The sequence below is a fragment of the Paramisgurnus dabryanus genome, chromosome 3 (assembly GCF_030506205.2).
Source record: "Paramisgurnus dabryanus chromosome 3, PD_genome_1.1, whole genome shotgun sequence".
In the NCBI taxonomy this organism is placed as follows: domain Eukaryota; kingdom Metazoa; phylum Chordata; class Actinopteri; order Cypriniformes; family Cobitidae; genus Paramisgurnus; species Paramisgurnus dabryanus.
This window is the reverse complement of record NC_133339.1, coordinates 52999593-53016922: the sequence shown is the minus strand read 5'-3', so window position 1 is coordinate 53016922 and position 17330 is coordinate 52999593. Positions and strand designations below refer to the sequence as shown.

General features: G+C 41.0%; 1 protein-coding gene across 2 annotated transcripts; it reads left to right on the top strand.

Moving 5' to 3' along the window:
- Positions 1-9888, top strand: pycr1a (pyrroline-5-carboxylate reductase 1a). Of its 2 annotated transcripts, none has more exons than XM_065263661.2 (8): positions 1-412; positions 510-582; positions 3780-3850; positions 3934-4113; positions 4925-5146; positions 5230-5322; positions 5411-5574; positions 9336-9888. In XM_065263661.2, exons 2-8 carry the CDS (start codon positions 516-518, stop codon positions 9499-9501), a joined length of 963 nt encoding a protein of 320 aa, XP_065119733.1. In that variant the 5' UTR covers positions 1-412; positions 510-515; the 3' UTR covers positions 9502-9888. The 2 variants fall into 2 exon arrangements, with proteins under 2 accessions (XP_065119733.1, XP_065119732.1); XM_065263660.2 differs by having other exon boundaries at positions 4-416.
- Positions 9889-17330: the final 7442 nt, after the last annotated feature.

Below are 17330 nucleotides of genomic sequence, written 5' to 3'. Positions count from 1 at the left end.
GCTTTTGTGCGTACGTAGACTTTTAGTATGCACAGTTTTATAAATAAGCCCCCTGGAGATTTCGTATTAAAGTGTTGTAGTGTTGACACCTGCCCACGTGCTCATGTGAAACGATGATGCAACAGCAGCAGAATTTAACAGGATTCGCTCGCACCGAGTAGCGCTGTGATTGGCTTGTGGCACAGCAGCGCTTTACTATGATTGGTCGAAACCGGTCACTCAACATCCATCAGTAATGTGACAGTGAAAGCAAACTTCCTGGAGATAACCTACTGGATTAATGTTAACTAATCTACATAAATGTGATCGAGCGGATCGTGTGTGTGTGTACATTAGTTAGAGTACTCACAGTTTCTGTGTGCGGATCTGCTGGAAAGTTTTAACTTGTTTTCATCGCGATCAGGAAATAGACGTCAGTGAGTAACTTACAGTCATTTTCATCTGTGTGTATTCAAATCGATTTACAGATGAGATGTTGATGTTTAGATGTTGTGATGTTGTGTTATCAGGTGAAGATGAGTGTCGGGTTCATAGGAGCGGGTCAGTTGGCTCACGCGCTCGTGAAGGGTTTCGGGGCGGCAGGTAAACAGCAGCAGCTCATCTTTATCATGCACATAGAAAGCGCTTACCATACATTTACCATAGTCTCACTGTATTGTCTTTTATAGAGAAATATATATATATATATTTTTTAAAACCATAGTAGTAGTACAAATGTCAGACGTATGAAAATATTAAACTACCCACCAAGCAAAACCTTAACTGGCCAAACGTATAAACAACTTAAGATTGAGTTGAAAAGTGAATGGATGATTCTGCATTAAGAAAACAAAATTTACAAATAAAAGGCTATTAAAATTTTCATCATGTTCATCACATTCAGTGATTCAGCTGTATGGAGCTGACAGTAACTTCTGGGAAATCTTGAGAGTCTTCATCCACCTTTATTGTATAAAAATTCTTCCATTGGATTCATTGAATGGAGATGAAGTAACTCTGTAACTAAAGGGTGCTGTAGTGAATCAGACAGTGAGTAGGTGTGTTTATAAGCAGGGCATCTCATTTGATCCAGAAACATTTTTAGTTATGCTGGTTAAAAGTCTCCTCACATCCTGATAGCAATCACTATGTCTGAAAGGGTCGTTGCACTGTTTATTTTGGTAGGGTAGGTATGCGATATGTTTGTATTGAGATGGATTCAGATATTCTACTTTGAAACATTGTGTTGCTTATGAAATTTGTGTTCGTTTACGGATTAGTGTAACAAAATAGTTACTAAGTCTACACCACTAATTCTCAAAGTGTGGTCCGCGCACCTCTAGTGGTCCGCCAAACCCCCCCAGTGGTCCGCCAAAAGATGACCTAAACTAGGCAAGTGTTTATACAATCGTCACTTATTTAAGTAGATTTTTAATGCACTTGCAAAACTGTGTTATCAGTTCTTGCCTTTCTGTTTTAATAAAGTAAAAATGGATTGGTGGCTAAACCAAAGAGGAGTCAAAATAAAAGATTAAGCGTCAACTGAAAGCAGCTAAAATCCACAGATCTATTAGTTTTGTAATGTACTAGTTTTTGTTTCATGTGTAAAATCCCTGTAATTTCAGTGATTTTGGACATTACGGGGAACATTTTTTACAACCATAGACTTCATATACCCACCACCTAATGGCTCTTTGGAATGACATTAAGTGGAACCTAGGCTGTTACAGTATGTTTAATTGCATTTTTTTTCACATCGGCAGTTTGTTGTTCATATTAAGCTGCAACTCATTTCACATTTACTTTTTCTAATGAAATAAATTCATATAATAATTTCTGAACATAGGATTGCATTTGTGTTTAAAAAATTAGTTTTTGACTTGAAACAGTTGCATATTAAACTTAAACTTAGCTTATTCTTCCTTTTGGGGGAGTTTTTTGGGGGAGTGGGATTCTGTTAGGTGGTCCTCAGAAAAAAATTGGAAGATAAAGTGGTACTTGGGCTGAAAAAGTTTGAGAAACACTGGTCTACACAACCAAAAGTGTGCTTTAACTCATTTTGGTAATTTTATTAACTTTGCACTGCAAAGTTTTCTCACTGGTGAATGAGACATGAGATGTGACCGTCTGATCTGTGTGTGTTCATGTGTTTTGAAAGAGGCGTGACTTTGGATGGCTATTTGACTGGAAGGAGGGATCGTGATTTCATTGCTAGTCGGCTACCGTTATCAGTTCTCAAAATTAGATACCCTACCTTTAAGCGGCACTACGCCTACGCTGCTGATAAGGATATGACATGAGCACATGAGATTTTAAATGCACCCGAATTGCTCCTGCACCGCTGATGCTATCGTCTTGATTGGGGAGATACACAATGGGGGCCATGCATATTTAGAGGTGGCGGTGCCCCCTTCTAGACACGCCCCCCTGTTGGGCTTGAGCACAAAGTTTGTTTTTACTGCTGCAAGGACCAATTGTCGTGTGATGAAGTTCTCGCGAGAGCCTTTTGAAAGAATACAGATCACTGTGCTCTCACGGAGCTTTGTCATCAACCGTGCGCTAATGTATGAGATGAACACACATGCATGCCTCTACCCATTCATGGATTCAATTCAATTCAATTCAATTTTATTTATATAGCGCTTTTCACAATTTGGTAATTGTATCAAAGCAGCTTTACATAATAGATGTAGTGAAAAGCACAGAAAATCGACAGATAGCATAACATAATACACGATAGCACAAGCAGCTAAATTTGCCGCGGCTATAAATCAACATTATAAGCAAACGTATTACTAATGTAACGTATAGAAGTTAAGCCCAAAAAGGCTGCCTCCCCGGGTTGAAAAACCCCCTAGGAGAACCCCCCCCCCCCGGAATTTTAGCCGGGGAAGTAAAAAAAAGTCCTAGGAGGAAAAAACCCTTGGGAGATATATATATATATATACACATTGAAACGGAAGGAGATTAAGCGGAGATTAAGCGGGTTCTGCCGGTGGTCTTTGGTCAGGCATCAGCTGGACATCACGTTGAAGAACAGCCAGTAGATCAGAGGTGTGCCGACTTTCACATTTACCGGAACTGGATCTGGATCTGTTTGTCTTATTGTCCTCGGGATTGAGGACGAGACAGGGAGAGAGAAACAAAATCTTATTAGCGTAGGGGCCGTTCACATAAAAAGCAGGTGTCACACAGTAATATGGTTTTAGTCAGCTCGGTTCCGGGCAGGCTAACTATTGCTGGTTAGGTGTATTACATATAGTTAATGATTTTAGAAACAGAAACAGAACTCGTTTGACTAAGGCCAGAGGCCCCACTGCCGGATCTGGTTTGCATGTACGTGCACAGCTGTGACAGATGCTTTGCAAAAGACAAACTAACTTCTTGACTTCCTTTTGAGAGACCAAGGAATTTTAAAGGCAGTAACTTTAATGTAACTTAAATCCACTTCAAATTCAGTGAGCAAAAGTTGCTGTGGAGTTTAATAATCAATAATAAATCTCTATTAAATGATCACAGTAATTATTCTTACATTTTTGTGTGCTCTGTTATTACCATTCATATATGCAAGTAAATATTTTACAAATAGAGCACAACAGTGTTTACAAGAGCAACAAATCACCAAAAGTTTTCATTTCACATTGCCATTGACTATGTTTACATGCACCCTCATACTGCATCTTTTGTACTTTGGAGTAAAAGTAGTAAAAGGCAACCGTTGCAAATATGAGTGTGGCCCTTATCATCATTCTCATCATTACTCAGAGATCTTAACTTTACTATATTTTATCATCCATTAGGTATAATCGCCACTCACAGGATAACAGCGAGCTCTCCAGACACAGACCTGCCTACTGTCATAGGGCTTAAAGTGAGTGTTTCCACATAAATCAACTCTCAAATCACAAGTGTTAAAAATGGCTAATACAGGATATTTCTGTCTCTGTTTTTCAGAAAATGGGAGCATACTTCACCACCAGTAACAAAGAGACTGTAAACAAGAGTGATGTTCTCTTTCTTGCGGTAAAGCCACATATTATTCCATTTGTTTTGGATGAGATTGGACCAGACATTGAAGACCGGCATCTGATTGTGTCCTGTGCGGCTGGGGTCACCATCAGCTCAATAGAGAAGGTCAGGATGTATCTTCTACTCAGTTTTTGGTGGTCATGTTTTATCCTGTCATCCTACCTACCGGTGATGGGTGGGTGGACTATTACTCATGTGACTCATTTTATTTCATGATAATAGTACCTGTCCATATATTTCATTTAGTTATTAAGTATAAATAATTGAAAATGAAAAGAATTTCAATTTTTTGATGTTTGAAGCTGTTGTAAAATAGCAGTATAGAGTTGGACAGTGTTGTGTCATAGCTGGGGGCTTGAGGCAAGTGTGGGGAAAACAATTAATTCCCCCTCATTGAAAATGAATGGTGTAAACACATATAGCCTACATATAATCACTATTTCAGCTCGACAAAACAAGATATAAAGAAGAATTGAGCCGTATTGGGTCAGATTGTTTGTACACCATCTGTGACTAGACAAACAGCCCAACCCAATGTCACCTCATTAAGGCGTTCCCAGTCATGCGTGCCCACCAAGTCTATATGCATACAGTACCTGTGACATACCAAGTTCAGTCATAAACTCATGCAGCTGGTAGTGCAGCCAATCGATCTTCCCTTCCTATCAGCGTGACCTGTTTAATTTCATTTTGTCCTGGTTCATTTCAATGCAGCGTGCCATGGGATTATTCCTAGCCCTCATCCTCCCCCAGCACCACCTGCCTAGACCTGCTACTGGGGGTTTCTCCCTATTTCCTTACAGCAGCATGTATTCCTGTCCTCTGTTATTATGAAGATGATTCAGCAGAAGATAATAGATTTGTAATCTTTAGGTGAACTATTTCTTTGTTGTTTTATCACGTACATTGATTTCAGAAACTGCTGCAGTATAGGACAGCACCTAAAGTAATTCGCTGTATGACAAACACCCCAGTGGTGGTGCGAGAAGGGGCTACAGTGTACGCCACAGGCACTCATGCCGAGGTGGAGGATGGCAAGCTTCTCGAGCAGCTAATGGCCAGTGTGGGCTACTGTACCGAGGTGGAAGAGGACCTGATCGATGCCGTCACGGGTCTTAGCGGCAGCGGACCAGCTTATGTAAGACACAGCCGAGCAATATAGATTTAAACTTTAACATCCGAGCGTGTGTAAATAAATATCAATGGCCTCTTCTTTTTTAGGCGTTCATGGCGGTTGATGCTCTTGCTGATGGCGGGGTTAAGATGGGATTGCCCAGAAGACTTGCTGTGCGCCTGGGAGCTCAGGCCCTGCTAGTTAGTGCTGGACCGTCACTAAAACATTTATGAGAATCAATAATTTCGACTGTTCCCTGTCTTATAGTATTATGATGCTTTTTGTTAGGGGGCAGCAAAAATGCTTCTGGACTCTGAGCAACATCCCGGACAGTTAAAGGACAATGTGGCTTCTCCTGGTGGCGCCACAATCCACGCTCTGCACGTAATGGAAAGTGGCGGCTTCCGAAGCCTCCTGATAAACGCTGTGGAGGCGTCGTGTATTAGAACCAGGTACAGCAAATACAAAGATCCCTGTTATTAAAGGAAATTTATGAGTAATTGTCAGCTGCTTTTATCTACCTTTTTATTTTCTTTATTCAAACTTTAGCTTTTCCTTAACTTTGCTAGTTAAAAATGAACATTATTTAATTATTCATTAAGTACATATATCAGTGTTCAGACTACCCGTTCTCACCAAGATGCGTACAAATGACACGCAGTGTGATTATCGTGCAATAGATACGCCAAATTCCGATTTTGCGTGCATATGATACGCCAGTCCTTCCCATTCACTTATATGGCGAATCGTTTCGTGACGTTTTATTTATTGTTTTCTCATTTGTTTTCTGTTTTTTAAACCATTTTCGCTTGGGTTTAGGGTTAGATTTCACATTTGTTTAAGCAGGTTATTTAATATACAGGTTTCTCTGTATTTTTATATTTAAGCCATGGTCGCTTGGAGTTGGGGTTAGAGTTGGGGTTTGGGTTAGGATGTCATTTTTATATAACAAAAAGTTGTTCTAACCCTAAACCCAAGCGAAAATGGTAAAAAAAACAGAAAACAAATGAGAAAACAATAAATAAAACGTCACGAAACGATTCGCCATTTAAGTGAATGGGAAGGACTGGCGTATCATATGCATGCAAAATCGGAATTTGGCGTATCTATTGCACGATAATCACACTGCGTGTCATTTGTACGCTTTTTGGTGAGAATGGGTTGGTTCAGAACTGTCCTAGTGGGATTTCGTGGGAAATGTGAATGCATTTGACTTTTTTAGTCTTTGGGTGATTATGTCAGGTTTGTAAACGCATAGAAAGGACTTCTATGGCTACGTTTAGACAGCAAGTCTGAATGCATAGATCCGATTTATGTAAAAAAATGTTGCCTGTTTACAATTAGTTAAAGGGTTAGTTCACCCAAAAATGAAAATAATGTCATTAATGACTGACCCTCATGTTTGTTCCAAACTCGTTAGACTTCCGTTCATCTTTGGAAACACAGTTTAAGATGTTTTAGATTTAGTCCGAGAGCTTTCTGACCCTCCATTGAAATTCTACGTACGGTGTACTGTCCATGTCCAGAAAGGTAATAAAAACATCATGAAAGTAGTCCATGTGACATCATTGGGTCAGTTAGAATTTGTTAAAGCATCGAAAACATATTTTGGTCCAAAAATAAAAACTATGACTTCATTCAATTCAATTCAATTCAATTTTATTTATATAGCGCTTTTCACAAAAGTCAATTGTTTCAAAGCAGCTTTACATAAATAGAAGCAGTGAAAAGCACAGAAAAATGACAGATAGCACAACAAAATACATGATAGCATGAGCAGTTAAATTTGCTGCGGCTATGACTCAATATTATAAGTGCACGTATTACTAAAGCAACGTATAGAAGAGGAAGCTAGGTAAAGCCCAAAAAGGCTGCCTCCCTGGGGTGAAAAACCCCCTAGGAGAAAAAACCCCCAGGGCTTTTATCCGAGGAAAAATAAGTCCTAGGAGGTAAAAACCCTTGGGAGAACGGAAATGGAGATTTAGCGGAGATTAAGCGGTTCTGCCGGTGATCGTTGGTCAGGTATCAGCTGGGCATAACGTTGAAGGACAGCCAGTAGATCAGAGGTGTGCCGACTTTCACATCTACCGGGACTGGGTCTGTTTGTCTCGTTGTCCTCGGGTCGAGGACGAGACAGGGAGAGAAAAACAAAATCGTATTAGCGTAGCGGCCGTTCATATGTATTGAAGTGTCACACAGTGATGTGGTTTAACTCAGCTTAGTTCCAGACAGACTAACTATTGCGGCATAATTATATTATCCACAGTTGAGGATTTAGCAAATTGGGGGCCCAATGCGAGGGTATATATGGTAAATAAGGGTCACCTTCCGATCTTTAAGAGAAAATGAAACCTGACGACCCGTTTGACTAAGGCCTAAAGCCCCACTGTCGTCGTTAATGCAGGTTCAGTGGCAAACGGGTCTATATTGTATACCATTAACAGGACCAGGAGAAAACGGCAAAAACATCGCAACCCGTACATACATACCAACCCGTTTGACTAAGGCTGGAGGCCCCACTGTCGTCGTTAATGCAGGTTCAGTGGCAAACGGGTCTGTATGGTATACTATTCACAAGACACACAAAAGCGCGAAAAACGCAACCCGACCATACATACCAACCCGTTTGACTAAGGCTGGAGGCGCCACTGTCGTCGTTAATGCAGGTTCAGTGGCAAACGGGTATGTATGGCATACTATTCACAAGACACACGAAAGCGCGAAAAACGCAACCCGACCATACATACCAACCCGTTTGACTAGGCTGGAGGCCCCACTGTCGTCATTAATGCAGGTTCAGTGGCAAACGGGTCTGTATGGCATACTATTCATAAGACTTACGATACCGCCAAAATCGCAACCCGACCATACGTGCCAACCCGTTTGACTAAGGCTGGAGGCCCCACTGTCGTCGTTAATGCAGGTTCATTGGCAAACGGGTCTGTATGGCATACTATTCATAAGACACACAAAAGCACCAAAATCGCAACCCAAGCATACGTGCCAAACCGTTTGACTAAGGCCGGAAGCCCCACTGTCGTCGTTAATGCAGGTTCAGTGGCAAACTGTGGCAAACTATTTAATGCAATTCATTTTAAGTGTTCATGCAGAAAAGGTTTTTATTTATTTATTTGGTTGGTCTGTGTTATGACCGTGAGTGCTTTGTTCCGTGAAAATAACTATTGCGAGTTAAGAACCTTTACTAGACAAATTATGCGAATGCTTTGTTGAAGAGAAAAGTTTTAAGTCTAGATTTAAAATGATCGACTGTGTCTGATTCTCGGACATCGGTTGGTAAATCATTCCAGAGCTTAGGGGCTAAGTAGGAAAAGGATCTTCCACTTTTAGACACTTTTGATAGTCTAGGGATAATCAATATGCCAGAATTTTGCGACCGTAGTGTGCGTGATGGATTGTATTCTGACAGTAATTCTCTAAGATATGAGGGTGCTAAGCAATTTAAAGCTTTGTAGGTGATTAGTGATATTTTAAATTGGATGCGATATTTAACTGGTAGCCAGTGTAAAGATGCCAGAATTGGGCTTATGTGGTCATACTTCTTAGATCGAGTAAGTACCCTTGCAGAAGCGTTTTGAACTATCAGCATTGTCTTCTCTTCCGGGTCCTCAACAAATTCTTACTGACCCACCGATGTCACATGGACTACTTGTATGATGTTCTTAGGCATGTGAGAGGGCTAGGTATCATCGCGCACCAAACAACCCAGAATAAAAAACAGACTTAATGTTAAGATGGGCTCCAGTGTTAAGAGAGCGCTTTACTTCCTGTTTTCTTCAAATCAATTGCATCCTAATGAAAAAGAGTGCATGCTTCTGGGAGAGTACGCTTGGGCAAAGTTTGGTTGGGTTGGGTATGATATGAGTGCACCTTTACACAGCATAACTACAAGCAAATGCCAACTGAGTTTATGTTTTCTTGCACTTGAGCAGACCTATATTAACATAAAAGTATCTCAAAATGCCGTGTTTATAGTAGTACAGAGACCATTAAGCCATGTCAGGTGATATTAGGAGGAGGGACATTTTTACTTTAGAGGATTTGTAAATGCTTATGCAAGATTCATAATTAATGTTCATCAGCTTGTAGGACTACACTACTTTGCAAGGCATCTGTATTCTAACAGTTGTTAAATATTCAAGAGAAATAGTTCTGTCTGCAAATAGGAAATTTCATGCTAACTCAATTTTGGCAGGGAGCTTCAGTACTTAGCTGACCAGGAGAAGATTTCTCCAGCGGCCATAAAGAAGACGACTTTGGATAAAGTTATGCAACAGCCGGGCGTGACCGCAGCAGGTGTCGGGGTCCGGACAGGTCTCAGCCTCTTTAACAGCAACCCTCCTAAACACAAGAAACACTAAATCACATCACTCAAAGAATCACTCAGTCCAACACTGGTTGGTTAGCACGTTTTCTACGGCATCTTTAGTTGAACACCTCTTTAAAGTTAAATCAAACATAATAATACACACACACAATAACCTTAAAAAATGTATGTTTTGCTCTCTATTCAAAGATTTTTTTCAAAGATGCATTAAAAAACTATTGTATTCATGTTGCATTGGTGTGTTTGGATTATAAACTGAAGCTCAGCTTGTTGAAGAATTTTAAAAGGCTTGGCAAAACAACGACAACACATGCAAAGACATAGCCAAGGACAATGACTATGAATAGTCAATGTATGCTTAAGTTCCCGTGATGTGTTTGTTTTTCTATGCATTTAAGAATAAAAGCCAGATTCCCCAATACATCCAGAACAATACCTCTCAGCAAAAAGACAACTTCTAACATCAAAACAATGTTAAGATTTGGTTAAGAGGTTAATAGCTGTTTTTTGGTTGAACAGTCGAGAAACTTTCAAAGGGCAAATGAGCAAATCTAATAATCCACTGCTTTTCTTGGGTACTATGAATTAAGGGCTGTAAAACCCCAAGCTCATCTTTGCTAGAGGGATTGGCTCTGAAGACCTGGATGAAGGAAGGGGAAATCACTATTTCATATTGTGGATATGAAGGTGCCAGGTGAAAAGCCGGCGGAACAGAAAATAACTGAAACCAAGCATTCTCCACCTGCCCTCCTCTAGAGGAAACATGGTGCCTTCACCATCTCCCGAAGAGCGATCCCCTCCATCTCCAGGTCGCACATCTCAGGGCCGCTTGCTCTTACGTTTTTTACCTCGGGTAGCAGGCGGGGCAGGCTGTTGGTTACCGAATCCTCTGCGCTGCCGTAAAGTAGTCCATTGGAGAGGAACAGAGGCGCTCGCAACAGGGCGCCCTCGGCGAGCAGCACACTGAGGTGCTGACGTCGAAGGACCAGGGGCAGCTTTCTTCCGATTGTTGGACAAAGTTCTCGATGGTCTCTGCAGAAATGCCATAAGGTGAAGGGTGGAGGCTGCCTTCCCGTAAGGCCAGTAGGCAGATGCTGTTAGTGCGGACGACTGCTTGCACTTCTGCTGGCTGTGGATCAGGGTGCTGAGAGTCAGAGGACGTACCAGCAAACCAGTTCAGCATCGTGATGCGGAGATTGTTCTTCCAGAGCTTTTGACCCATATATTTGCCACATACAGAACTGCACAGACGGGATAACATCTTTAAAAAGACGCATTTCCCGTATGTGAGAAAATGGCTCTTTTAGGGAAATGCTTTTTGCAGCGCTGAGTTGATGAAGCACGCAGGGGAGTGGAAATGCACATACTGATCTCAAATTCAAAATCTGAGAGAAAATAAAGATGTGGAAATCCGTGAGCCTCCGCTGTGGTGCTCTCTCTCCAACCAACTTCAGCAAGCGGCATACTTCCGAGCAGAAAGAGAGCTGCTCGATAGCAGTTGACTGCCGGCTTTCGAAGCGAAAAAGCTGATTTGGTATCACACCTGCTTCTCGTTTTATACTTGCGGCGCGTTGCCAGCATATGCAAATACCTGCATGCCAAGTTCATTGGCGTTTTAGAAGCTTCTTTAAGTTGATTGGTCCGCGAAGCACGTTGCCAATACGTTGGTCACGATGTGAAGTTGTAGTGACCGACTGAAAGGGAAATATTTATGTAGCACTGATTTGGTCTGTATTTGATTATGATGTATGGCAGGGCTATTCAAATCTGAACACTGCAGAGTTTAGCTCCAACGCTGATCAAACACACCTGATTAAGCTAATCAAGGTCTTCATGATCACTAGACAATCACAGGTAAACTCTGTAGTGCTCCGGCCCTCCAGGGTATGATTTGAATAGCCCTGATGTATGAATCAACTTAAAATACAAGCTCAAACTATTAGACTGTTGTGGAGCAGTGAAGACAACACCCATTCGAGCTTTACAAGTCTTGTTAGGAGAGATGCCGTTAGAAATGAAAAAGAAACGATTCGTTTTGGGTGGAGTAGTAAAATATATGCAGAAGAAATACAGGTAAGATAAGCCCAACACTTTTAATTCCAGAATATGAACCATGGGTATATGTGACACCTCAAATAGATTTGCATTTGATAAAAGTCAAAAAAGCTGAAAGAGAAATAGACATGTCTTCTGCATTTTCAGAGTATGCCAGAAAGCAATATTCCAAAACAAAGATCAAAAGATCCAGAGTGTTAAAAAACTGCATGGGGCAGCTTTTTTAGTTCCAGGCAGTGGAAACTTCAGGAACATAATCCTTGGAATTAGAGATGCACCGATACCACTTTTTTGGAGTACGAGTACTTGCATTTCAGTACTTGCCGATACCGATACCGAGTACTTAATAAAAAAACATGATTTAAATTTACAGGTAACAGCTTTAATCATATAATTTAACAAAAAGACAAAGGACTTGTTTTCCAGTTTGTTGTAAACTCTGCCTCTTTAGACAACACGAGGCATTAACCCCTTACACGCCACTCAAACATAGACATTTCTCAGACCGTGGTATCGATTCCAGGTATCGGGGGACTTTTAACGAGTACCAGTACTTTAGAAAATGTGGTATCGAGGCCGATACCAGTATCCGTATCGGTGCATCCCTACTTGGAATGTTTTCATTTGTTCTGACCCAGTATCAGTTTTAAAAAGTTTAAATCTAGCCATTAAGATATTCTGTTTAGTATTTTACACTTAAGAATTGTTCAACATAACATTTCAGTCAGTTTTATTTTCCTGTGTGAAACAGGCATTACAGAGAGAAACCATAGAGATTCAAGTTCCATTAAGTAAATCAGAGATGAAGGCTTTAATCTGGAGTAAATTGATTGAAGAATGGCAAGTAAAGTGGAATAATGGGCAAAAAGGTAGATTTCTTTACAGCCTAATTACTACTAAATCAAAATATAAGATGCATTGGTAAATCATGGAAATAAGAGCTTATTTACAATATAATAATGTTAGGTGATTCAAATTTAAATAGCTCACTTAAAATTATAGGGAAACTTGCAGACGGGTTATATGAACAGTGTAAGGTTGAAAAATCAATACCTCATGTGATTCTTGAATATAGTATGAGCAGGAAAGGAACAATAAGATAGAAGAAATAAAGAAAAGTGGCGTTTAAGATTTAAACTTTAAGGTTTGAATAAAATGGTCAAGTGATATTAATATTTTCATTTTATTAGGGAGACGGGGTTGACAAATGTAATATACATCTGTTTGTTCAACACTCCGGAGCAGAAGGTGGCAGTAATGCATCTAATACACTGGTTGCCAACCGCCATTAAAATCCAAGAAGAAGAAGAAGACAGACGCATCTGTGCACGTGGAGTGATGGGCTGCGTCCGAAACAGGGGGGCAGGGTTTCATATTTTATTGAAGCAGCCCTGGGCACCGCCATTAGCTAGCGGACCCCCACCTGCTGTTAATATTCCATTGACTCCCATTCATTTTGGCGTCACTTTGACAGCAAATAACTTTACATCTGAGGCGTTTAAAGACTCAATTTGTGCATCAATTATTTCTAAAGAAACACGAAAATGTATAAAAGGCTCCATTACCTTGTATCTTACGTTATGGCCCAGTAAAAGCAGTTTTAGTAAAACTATGCTAAAGATTGCGTCATAACCACGCGACTCTCTGTCGCACAGTAGAGAAATTACCGTATGGACAGGAGGAGAAGCGTATGTAGAATATGGCGTACAGGCGTTAAACTTTAAAATAAATAAATATGCAAAATGACAAAGTAATTAATCAGAATACTAAATATACTTAATACAAAATGTACTCCTGTTCACGCTCGCCGTTTCTGCAGGATTCGGTGGGTGATTCAGATTTCTCTTGGCACAGCTATTAGAAGACTTACAATTGTCAGACAGGTTGCTCACGTCACCAAGCTCAGTTTGAGTCTGCGCAGTACGCTCGACCCCCCGGAAGTGTGAGCTTCTAATTGGCTTCACTTGTCACCGTTGAATCCAACGGGGTCGCTGTGTCCATTTCTTTTACTGTCTATGGTCCGAAACCGCATACTGTATAGTAGGTACTGAATTAGTTGAAGTACCTACTTACTTGCCGTTAAAACAGTAGGTAATATACATCTGTTTGTTCCACACTCCGGAGCAGAAGGTGGCAGTAATGCATCTAATACACTGGTTGCCAACCGCCATTAAAAACCAAGAAGAAGAAGAAGTATGAATCTTGGTAGTATGAATGAGATTCGGACGTACTACATCCGCCATGTTGCTACATCAAGTGACATAGGTAGTCATCACGTCATGTCATTAGGTTTGTTTGAGATGAGCAAATTCTGCGCTGAATCTATCACCGCGATCAGCGCAAGATGCATGTCGGTTAGAAAAGTTCCGACCTGCTCTGATGTCACGCTGACGTGTGCAAAATAACTCTCGCGATGGAGAGGCGGGCTCGTCGGATTCTACAGCCGAGCGCAGTTGCTCTCCACCGACTGCGTTGGCGAAAAGCACGATGGGAAAAGACTTTCTGACGACATAGCTTTATGCTCATTTGCCCGGGGATGTCAGCTGATGACTTGTTAATTCTAAAAACTCTTAATTCCTGTAGTAGTTTTTATATTTATTCAATTAATATTTTTAATGAATTCCTGTAACTCCTGTTTGTATTGGTGTTTAATTATTTGTACTGTGAGCTGTTTATATTTCACACAACAGAAAGAATTTGTATTACCACTAGGTTTAGATTTATTCATCCCAACATTTACTAAGTAACCTTTTCCAGTAACGAACAGTTCACCTTTGTTGATTCTCCTTATAAACATCTGTATGTAAACGCATTTATTGGTATTTAAGGGCGTTTTCACATTAGCACTTTTGGTGCGCACCCGGGTTCGCGAAACGTACTCGAGTCCGCTTAAAAAGGGTGGTCTGGGGTTCGTTTCATGTGAACTCCAGATCGGTTCGCTGCTCATGTGAGCGCAATCGTACCAAATCGCGGAAGTGAACTGCTGTTAATTACGTATTATATGGAATGTCCCACCAAAACAGACGTGTGTGTTTGTGTGCGTGCACTTACCTTGACAACAAAATGCATAGAATGCTTGCTTGAGTTTTGTTCTTATTTTTTTAAACCTTTTTTTAAACCTTTGGTTTTGTTTTCAAAGAAATAATACAGAAACGCACTTTCGTCTGTCTGCCGCAAATATACTAAAGTCGTTTCGATGACAACGCGGTCTGTCCGCCGACGTCAATTTTTGCGGAGGCATTCAGAAATCATCTCTCTGCTTGCAGTTAGTCAATCACACTTGTCGTCTTCTCGTTTACAGCGGTTGCCAAGCAACATGAGAACGCGCTGGCTGCAGCTTGATGATGCAAGCGTACCGCGGTTCTGATGCAAAAATAATATGTGAACACAGTCCATGGGGGCAGGGCCGGATTAACCATACGGGCAACTGGGCAATTGCCCAGGGACCCAAGACCTCCAAAGGGCCCAGGGTAGCAAGGGCACGAGCAAAATACTGTATCTGGTAATCTCCCGCTGGCCGCTTTATATTAAACAAACTGTCAACACGGGCTTTGCGCTCAATGCGCTGCAAAGAGAAACGCTGCGCTTTCTAACGTGAGTTGAGAGCGGTTGAGTCTCATGCGGACTGACCAATGAAGAGAGGGCCTCAGGTTAAGACCCTCTACTCATTGGTCAGTCCGCATGAGGTGGGTCAAAGGTTCGCCAAACATTACGTGACGCAAGGCGTTGGTACAACAGAAAAAAACGAGACACGGAGAAGCTAAGTGGGAGCGCGAAGTGGAAATCAAAAAAGGAAAATGACATCAGAAACGCAGAAAATGTAAAGTATAAACAGTGGTGTAGTCTACGTGATACGCAGGTATCTTCGCGATCCGATCGGCGTATGAAATCAAATAACTATAGCGGCGCGAAAGTGACTGGGGAGCAGAGAACCCACAGGCGAGTGACAGCTAAGTAGCGCGAGAGCGATTTCAGTTATCACATGGAGAAATCTGCTTTGAATCGCTCTCACGGTACTTTGACATCACCAAGAGGTCTGCTTAGCGCCAATAAAATCGAACCTGCAGACAGTGTAGCTGCTCACATGACACTGTAAACAAACAGACACAGACCATGTGGAGAAGTGAACGAGTGCTGCAACATAAAATCCGGAGAGTACAACGCATAGTAAACAACATTTAAATCATCAATCCATTATCTGGAGGTAAGGCTCCAATAAAATAAAATAAGCCGGTGTTTATGTCCTGATGATTTTTAGCTGCCTTCCAGCATGTTTGCTTGTGCTTCACAGTGTTAAACTTCCTTTCCCTGTGTTCATTTATATATCTACGTTCAAGATGTTAGCCTATATGATCTTAAACTTCTGTGAGAAAATTCATGTCTGCGTTGATGTTCAGTTTAGACTTGCAAATTGAAGATAATTTTCTTCAATTTGGTTTGGGTGTCTAATATTAGGCTATATGATGGTTTTGTAATAATAAGTAAGTAAAAGCCTATTTTCATTTTTAGACAATGCTTGTATATGCAAAAAATAAGCTTTTTATATCAATGACTATGCAAATTAGAGTTTATCCATGGTCATCTTAAATGTGTATTAATTAAAAAGTTCTGTTAAGTGAGCTTCCGTCAACGACGAGGACAACTCAGCTAAATTAACCAGGACTTTTCTACACCGCCAGCTTATTTTACAGCCCGGAGATTATACAGACGCTGATGTGTTTAGTTTTCATAGCATCATATGTGAGTGAATGTCTTTGATAGAAGACATTGTAGTGCATTTGTATGGGCATTTAAATATTTGTAAATCAAAATACACCTGATGACAGTTAGAATTTGAAGTATTGAGTATATGTACTGTATAATACAGTAATATATTCTGTATATGACCTTATTATGGTGATCCTGGGGTCGTGATGATGGGGCCCTTGAATATTGTTGCCCAGGGTATAACAAAGTGTTAATCTGGCCCTGCATGGGGGGCATGGGGAGGGGGGAGCAATCGAACTCTGGTTCGGACCAGGCAATCGCACCAAATGTGAAACCGTCCTAAGTTGCATCTATTTAATCCGCGATAAAATACGCGAACGTGATCTCTGCCTCTGTAGTCGACTGGACTGCGAGATTGGTGAAGTGTCTGACTTAAAAAAGCTCTTTTTTCCCTCCTCCCCTCACTGCACCGTCTGCTCTCGTTTCAAATTCAGGCAAGGCAAGCTGCATCTTAAACAAGCCTATTCCAGCGCGAAAACAGCTGCATGCCTCTTCTTCTTTGTTGGATAACTCCTCTGCCAGGGCATCATGGGATAGTGAAGTGTCCATCGTATGCTGACAGCAAAATCTAACCGGAAGTAGTAGGTCATCCGGGTACTTTTCGCATACTTTTTTGCGAATACTATGTATTCGGACATACTACTCACCTCGCCTACTGCATTTCGCGTACTATATAGTATGAAGTAGGCGGTTTCGGATGCAGCAATGCACTGTACTGTAAACCAGGAGTTTTCAAACCTGTCCTTGAGGACCACTTGTACTGCACATTTTCCATGTCTCCCTCATTAGACACACCTGGATTAAATCTTCAGCTCATTAGTAGAGACTGCAAGACCTGAACTGGGTGTGTAAGGTAACTGAATGAGGTGTGTCACAAAAGGGAAACATGCAAAAGTACTAGTGGTCCTCCAGGACCGGTTTGAAAGCCCTGCTGTAGGCTACTAAACTGTCAAGGCAAATTTCAGATATTTAAAAACGAAAACTGAAAAAAAGTTTATGATCATTTTGTTGTAGTTCGTTTTGGAGCAGTGCTTAATAGTT